General features: G+C 40.1%; 1 protein-coding gene across 1 annotated transcript; it reads left to right on the plus strand.

Moving 5' to 3' along the window:
* Positions 1-1752: 1752 nt before the first annotated feature.
* IWS1 (Transcription elongation factor (TFIIS) family protein) lies at positions 1753-6245 on the plus strand. Its single transcript, XM_087399735.1, has 11 exons — positions 1753-1857; positions 1960-2425; positions 2526-2648; positions 2774-2997; positions 3083-3212; positions 4050-4112; positions 4202-4279; positions 4365-4456; positions 4646-4717; positions 5124-5277; positions 5763-6245. Exons 1-11 carry the CDS (start codon positions 1841-1843, stop codon positions 5859-5861), a joined length of 1518 nt encoding a protein of 505 aa, XP_087255861.1. The 5' UTR covers positions 1753-1840; the 3' UTR covers positions 5862-6245.
* The last annotated feature ends 1891 nt before the right edge of the window (positions 6246-8136 follow it).

Below are 8136 nucleotides of genomic sequence, written 5' to 3' on the forward strand. Positions count from 1 at the left end.
CTTTAACAATTCACTACACACTAAGCTACTTGTTGCAAAAAAGAGTCGTCATGAGCATACATGCCATATAGGGAAGAAACCTTCCACTAGTGGCTAGCAAGGTAAGTGCAAGCATGAAATTACTCAAGAAAATGGGCTCTTGTCATTGATTAACTACAAGTTGTATGTCAATCTCTCATGTAGAGGAGCTCACTTACTCATATTGGCCCACTGTTTTGGTAACTTTGCTAGTTTTCTTTTGCAAATGTTACCTTGAGCAAAGCACATATGTTCAATTGCCTACCTGTGAGCATTGAAAATTGGATTGCTTGTCCAACGTGCCATGCAAGAGCTTTACAATGCTTCTTCTTGAAGCTACCTGCTTGCCAACTCGCATGCTAGATGCTTATAAGTTGAGGTTGTTTCCTTTGTTGAAGCTTGGTCCCAAAATCAACATTGCAAGAACTCATTTTCACTTCTTCCTTTTGCTAAGTTTGATTTTATAGGGCCTTTCATCTTCTATGGGTTTATCCTCATCTTTTGTAAATTTCAGTAATTGCAATCTTATAGGAGAAACTTCTTTAATAGATCTGTATCATATTTGTGTTGATGAAGGTTGGTTCTGAATCTCTTTACAATTTGATTCCAAGGCAACAAACACATAAATCCTTCATACTAATTCTAAATATTTCCTTCAAATTGGTGATGTAAGTTTCATTACTTCCGATCACTATATTAGATCATCTACATACAAAGATGCATGGTAATATCTTTTTCTTGAGGTTAATGTGACCTTGTGTATATATCCTAGATTGTAAAAAACGTATCAATTTTGTCATACAAACTTATGGGTTCTTACTTCAATACAAATATATATTTCTTTGATTTGCAAATTTTCTTTCTTTTGCATTTATGAACATATCCTATGGTTGGTACATGTGTACTTCATTTCCATTCAAAAATCCGGACACATGACAAAATATTTGTGTCTGGGCTAGGAAGGCCGCCACACTATTTCATGTTCCATGGGCGGGCGAGGCAGGTGTTTTGAACCCACCCTGAGATGACATGGGTCTTGAGTTGGCAATGCTTCTTCACCATAAGTCATGAACGTCGAGTGGTGTGAACCACAGCATGCGGTGGCCATTAGTGATGACGACAAGCATTTCAGGCTTCAATATAATTGTACCCTTCAATATAAGTCATGAACGTTAGGTGGTGTGAACCACAGCACGCAGTGGCCATCAGCGATGACAAGCATTTTAGGTTGGGTTCACACCACCTGACATTCATGACTTATATTGAAGGCTATAATTATCGATGGCCATCAGTGACAAGCATTTTAGGTTGCCATCCTCCAAAAGTTGATGTGAAGGGCTGGCTGCTGTCTAAGTCGGAGGGACAGGCCCAAACACCGACACAAAAGATCTGTGTCCGGGCGAGGAAGGCCGTCCACGTCATGGCCAGCTCCTCCAACCGCTGCTACATGATGAGCTTATTCCATCTCTTCAAACGCTACACCGATCAGAGGTTGGTGAAATAAATTAGTAGTGCGCTGACGGGCGGGTGGTGTGAACGACCACAAGAGGTGACGATTCTCGAAGTCTAGTTCGTGTTCGATGGGCGGGCGGGTAGGCGGGGCGGGTGATGTGAACCCAGACAACCTCAGAGGACAGGGGACCTGAGTTGGCCATCAACCTGGGTGACTAGTCACCTTAGGTTAAGAGATGATGATGATGATCATCTTCTTCTTCTTCTTCTTGTACTCAGCGACCATAATCGAATTTTGGTGCTTCCGGCATTCTTCCTGTTCGTTTTTGGAATCAATCTTCTTCTTCGCTTTCCCTGATCCACTCCACAAATGGGCTTCGATAACCGGTATCTCTCTCCAATTTTCGTTTCCCATCCTCCTCTCTGCTTCCTTCGGTTTCTGCCTTGCTTCAATTTCACTCCCTTCTAACCCTAAATTGTTTCTCTCAGTGATTACGATGAAGAAGGCGAGCCTACATTCGATCCGGACATGCCTTCTGATCGGGAGCCATCCCCGGAGCCTCCCGTTGAGGATAATTGGGATCAAGACGCAGAGGCTTTCTCAATGGGTGCGGATTCCGGCGAAGATGATGCGCCAAAATCAAAGCCCCGTAAACGGCTGATCAAGAAAAGTGCAAGGGAAAGTTCTTCGGACGAAGACGAACCTTATTTAAAGCAAAACGACGGAGAATCGGAGGAGGATGAGCAGCCCAGAAAATCCAGGAAGGAGAAGGGCGATAGAGACGTCAAATCCTCGAAAGATAAGGGGAAATCGAAGTTAGGATCGGCATCTAAACTGGCCAGACTTGCGAAGAGCAGTAAGAACAGTGAGAGGCCAATGCCATCCAATGGCGGCAAAAGAGGAGATACAGAGATGAAAGAGATGTGGGACTCTGTTGCTGGGGGTGAATCCGAGGTCTGCGTTACAACAAGTTTTCATCGTGTAGCCATATGCTTGCTTGCATTTCTTTCGGTTTTGATTTTTATGAGAATGAGAACGATGGCGTTCGGAGCAGGATGATAATGAAGGTGAACGGACGAGGGAAGATGATGCTTTCATTGATGATAGGGGAGTCGAGGTTGAACACCGTGTTACATACAGTGACGAGGAGGCTGGCTCTGTCGGCGACGCACCCCAGGTATCGGAGATCTATTTTTTGCCTCTTTGCAGCCCTTGTGGCTCGCAGTTAAGGTAGACATAGTTGCAAGTTCTGAAGTTGGACCTGTGTTGGCTTGCTGTCTAACAAGAATGTTCCACTCGTAGGCAGAAGAAGGAGAAGAAGAGGATGACTTAAAAGGTTTTTTTAAAAGTGGAAAGTCTAGAAACAGGAAGAATGAAAGAACACCAGAAGAAACTGCAATGCTTGTGGAGCAGTTTATGGCCCGTCTTGAGGTTGCAGCAGAGGAGGACGCGGAATTAAATAGGCAGTCTAAGCCTGCTATCAACAAGCTGAAAATGCTTCCTACTCTTATAAATGTTCTGTCAAAGTAAGCTTCAGATGTGGTTGGATAAAGCTTTTTTTTTTAATGCCAGAACTTTTATAAGTTTGACAGTGTTTCTCTTGTATGACAGGCGACAGTTGCAGCAGGAATTTCTTGATAGAGGTGTATTATCAGTACTAAAAAACTGGCTTGAACCTCTGCCTGATGGATCTTTGCCAAATATGACTATTCGCTCAGCGCTGTTAAAGATTCTTACTGATGTAAGCTCTTGCTTAAAACAACAGCACTTTTTGTCATGAGTTGAAGGCATACTAGTATTGCATATACATCTTTTCTTGTGTAGCTTAGGGGCCAAAAGTCACTTCAGCTAGGTTTAGTGTTGACTAATTGTGCATGTTGCCATTTGCGTGACACCCCTTTTAAGTGAGTTATGAATCGAGGCTTTCTTCTACAATTTGCCTAGCACCATAAGCTTCCTTGATATTGGGAAGAGGTGGAAAGTCTGGCTTTTGGGAGCCAACTCAATCGTCCCCTCTCTTTTCTTTCTTATCTTTGTTTTTAGTGCTCTCTCGATAGAGGAGTTATGTGGGTAGACTTGGATGGTGATTTGTGGGATTTTCACTCGTTTTTTGTTTTAAAAAACAATTGGATACTATTGTTGGGGGATCCCAAATTAGTAATTTTGAACCAACGTCAAGCCTTAGGTAAAGGAGAGCTGAACGTGAGGCACACGTGAGTCCTATTTCTACAAGGACATAAGTCTAAGGCACAATCCAATGAGGTACAGCAGATTGAGGACAAAGTCCACAAGACTGTAGAAGTTGGCACCTACTATGGGTCTTTCATGTCGAGACATTGTTGAATCCCAGAGCCTGCTGACTTCCACTTGTGTCGTTATTCATACGTTTACCTCATAAACTTCAGATGAAACCCTTATCCTCCACTTTATGACCAACTTAATTTATCACTTAACCCATGTTTATGGACTTGAAAAGAAGTCGGTAGAACTAAGCAGAGGACAACTGTGCTAACTTCTAGCTTGCTTCTGAGTGTTATCAGTAAGTGGTTGATTCTTGAGTTGTTTGAATGCTTTACAGTTACCGATTGATGTGGAGCTCTATGAGAGAAGAGAACAACTAAAGAAGAGTGGCTTGGGAAAGGTTTCGCCATCTTAGCCCACTTTTGCAATGTAGTTGAAAGTGGTTACATGTTAAGAAAACAAAGCCTTGAAGTTAAATCTCTGTTTCAGGTTATCATGTTTTTGTCAAAATCTGAGGAAGAGGGAACGGCAAACCGGAAAATAGCTAGAGACTTGGTGGATAAATGGGTAAGGCTCAGGCTCTCTTCTTTTGACTCTTTTTCAAGGATTGAAATAATAAATTTGAGTCTAATGGCTTTTTTAATATATCCAGAGTAGGCCCATCTTTCAAAAGAGTACGCGGTATGAGGAGCTGCGAAACTATGATGATGAAAGGCCACCCCCACCAAGGCCTCTCGTGAAAAAGTTGGCATCATTCTTGATCTCAAATTCTTAAATTGTTGTCGAGGGGAAGAGGGCCATGTCGTATCAGCGGGATGGGCTGGACCTCTGCAGCATGATGCCTTTAGGATAGTGTATACTTTTTTGTCACCTTCAATTATGCTTGATAAAGGACATCAAATGTGTATAATAACGTGTTTGTATATGGAGCAGGCCTACGGTGAAGTCAACTGCTGGCTTTGAGTCGAGAGGAGGAGACGATCTAGATCTTATCGATAATTCACAGTATGCAACCTCTTTTCCGAGAACCTTTCATATTCTTCGTCCTTTTCTTTTTGGAAGAGCTTGAGATATATTCTGTCTTGCAGGCTGGGATACCTGCTGTAGGATATTAGAACAACATGGTGCCTGGTTCAATGATGGACATTTCATAGTTTAGTTTTGTGCATGTTTATGTACAAGACCTTGTAAGGCTTGGAAATGGAGGTCAATTCTGGATTGTTTTTACTAGTGGGTTTCACGCTGCTTGAATACATGGGATATGATTGGGTGCATAATAAACTGATTGAGACAGCATGGTGTAGCAAATGTGTGAATGAGTAAAGGAGTAATTAAATTGACTCAAGGTGGTAGGGAGAATATGGATTTTCAGACTGATCTTCTTGACATCATTGAATGTATGGTAATGCAGGGATCCAAAACCAGGACAACCTGGTTATAGGACACATGCATCGAGGCCGGAAGCGCTTCCCCTTGATTTTGTGGTTCGCCCCCATTCAAAAATTGATCCGGAGGAGATCAGAGCACGAGCAAAACAGCAAAGACAAGACGAGCGACGAATGAAGGTCTTTTATATGAAAAAAGATGGGTGCTATGAATTGTCTGGACAGAGAGTGGACTGCTTGATTTGTGTAGTCAATTGCAGTCCACTCACTGTCCAGACAGTTCATGGGGCCTATATTTTATATTGACAGATTAGATACTCTTTTTTTCATACATTTTACATTTGAGTTACTGGACTTCAAAGTAAAGAAGATTTTTTGATCCATGTTTTGTTTTGGTTCCTGTGATTGTATTGTCTTATTTATATGTATATAAAGCTCAAATATTGTACATGTAGCTGCCTGGTATGTTGTGAATTTTCTGAATGGATTTGCATGATGTCATGATCAAGTGTGCATCTTGGAATTTATTCATGCCAAAATTCTTGGAGTCGCTGTCTTGTAGTCAACTTCATGTAGTTCCTATCACAGCAACATTGTTTTTCTGTTTGTTCTTTTCTTTTCTTTTCCGTTTTTGGATGTAATAGGACGTGTTTCTTTGTTTACAGATGAACAAGAAGCTCCAACAGCTGAAGGCACCCAAAAAGAAGAAACTACAGGCAGCAAAGATAAGTGTAGAAGGACGGGGCCTGGTCAAATACTTTTGATTTCTAATGGTGGGAAGTCTATGGCTGAGGACTCGCGCTTCAGGATGATCTGTGTCAAGTACATTTGAGATGGAAAAGAAGTATGCTGTTTCTGTGACCCAGAAAAACACGACTGCTGAGTCAAGCTTCTGCACCCAGCAAAAATAAGCCTTTCAACAGAAAGGATCATGCACAGTTCCTCGTCATTCTAAAAGTCTTTGCCAGCTTGCAAATTTAGTCCCTGGAAAATAAATTTGATCCTTGGAATGGTCCGCATATGTTGATGGGCAAGTGGCACGGATTTTCTGTGTGGATATGCTTGAGGAAGATAAAATCCTTCATCCATGGGATACAAAAATAGCATGTAATTTCGTTAAAAAAAAAAAAAGCACATAATTGCTTGAATGTGGATTTTATATTGATTATGGTTACAGTTTGTTTGGAGATCGCGAGGAATTTATAAATTTACAACTTGCTAGTTACAAAATGTAACAAAGTTCGTCCATGCTGCTGCAAGCATGTTGTATCCTATGGTTTAGGGACTTGATGAGTATGTTTCGGGAATGGAGAACTTATGAGCAAATGATCAAGTTCTAAAATATGATAGCTATCCTGGGATTTTTCAGTGTCCAGAGGGCCATTTGAGTAAACATCATTGGAATGCATTTGGATGAATGTATTTGCTTCCAATGCATATGAGCTCATGCCGGGCTTGATGATATAAAAACTGCAGCTACTGTTAGACCTTGTTAGTATGGCCTTTAAGGCAGTGGTAATGGAAACCTTTTAGGGTAATCCTTAAAGACTCCAATTCTACTGCCACATGGTCATAGTTTGCTTTATGTGTCTTTAGCTTTTTTCTGCTCCCAGCTTTTTGATTGTGGCTGCCTTTTTTAAAACCTTGGAGTCTCTTTGTGGGAAGTACAGTGCTCGACACCCGTGTCCTCTTGTTTAATATCGTGGAGGGGCTCTAAAATGGGAAACAAAATGCTGTTTCCTTTTCTCTGTCGAAGAATTTGGAGTATGTTTGTAGAGTACATGTATACGGTGCATTGAATACAATAGCATCCTTGTATATTGCATTTGTTTTATTGACTTGGTATGCAATTTGATGCTCATGCTTCTTTGTGTAAAGATTGAAAACGTCAACTTAGTTTCAAAACCCACATCTAAGATCTTTGTCATTATCAAAGTAAGCATCCTCTTCAAATGCTTAGATATGTAGGGGGGAAGATTATTGGGATATTTTTTGTATTTCACAAAGAAAAACAAGAAAGCCCATTCTTTAGGAAATGTCAATGATGATGGATTGAGCCAATTGCAGAATGATTAGAATGAGGCAAGAGGGTTTCCAAAAGTTTGAGAAAAGAGAACAAAAGAAGAGGAAGAATTAGAAAAGAGACTAAACTAGGAGGAACATGAGTGTATGTATGCAACTCTCTTTGGAATCAAGAAATTTTCAACACAACCTAAAACTTGAAGAGCAGGTTATTACTTATTTGGAGAGAAAAATTTACTCCACATCCTAAAACTCAAAGAGCAGGTTTAATACTTACTGAACGGTTGTGACACTTATAAGTATCATGCAAAAAGTGATTACATTAGTTAAACTATGATTAGGAATGGTGATGACTATTTATTATGTAGAAGTTTTAGTCTCAAACATGAATCAAGTAAAGCTTAAATTGAGTGTAACATAGCATTGCATGTGGCATACAAAAAGTGTTTTGTCTCTTTTTATTATTTGAGAGTTTGATTCCTATGTTATTTCAAAGATTTAATTGTTTTTTCATAGAGAAATGGTTTAAAGAAAAATGTGGTCATATGTAAAGGAGCTAAGAAAGCAATACGATGTGTGGAATGCAATTCTTGTGACCATAAGTTTAATTCTAATCATAAAACACTCTTCAAATTTTAGATCAAATGTTGAGGCATGACCATATGCGTTGTTGATGTGATGTTGTATTGAAAGTCTTATCTCCCAAAGGCAATAAAGGTTGTTCTTCCTCAGAGCTGATGCATGATTGTGTTAGTCGATGGTGTGGAGTGAATGAATGTATACATGGTATAAAGAATCGATAACTATGAAAATTTGGAATTGAATGAAGAAACTTATCCTCGAAAAAGAAATAAACAACACTTATAAACCATCATGCAAGATTGTTTTCTTGGAATTCCATCTCGCCAAGTCTTTAGTCCTTGTACTATACCATTAGATAACAAGTGTAAACTAGAATCGCTTTTAATGTCATTGTCTTGTGTTAGACATACTTTTGTGCTACTTAATTATAATAAG

This window comes from Dipteris shenzhenensis, chromosome 3 (assembly GCF_047967505.1).
Source record: "Dipteris shenzhenensis isolate YYH24624 ecotype China chromosome 3, Dip_SZ_1.0, whole genome shotgun sequence".
Taxonomy (NCBI): domain Eukaryota; kingdom Viridiplantae; phylum Streptophyta; class Polypodiopsida; order Gleicheniales; family Dipteridaceae; genus Dipteris; species Dipteris shenzhenensis.

What these genes read in the sequence shown, in the direction of transcription:
- IWS1 (XM_087399735.1), top strand. An exon ending in TGTTAAAGATTCTTACTGAT is followed by an intron (nt 3,213 to 4,049) that starts GTAAGCTCTTGC and finishes AATGCTTTACAG; the next exon opens with TTACCGATTGATGTGGAGCT. An exon ending in GAGACTTGGTGGATAAATGG is followed by an intron (nt 4,280 to 4,364) that starts GTAAGGCTCAGG and finishes TAATATATCCAG; the next exon opens with AGTAGGCCCATCTTTCAAAA.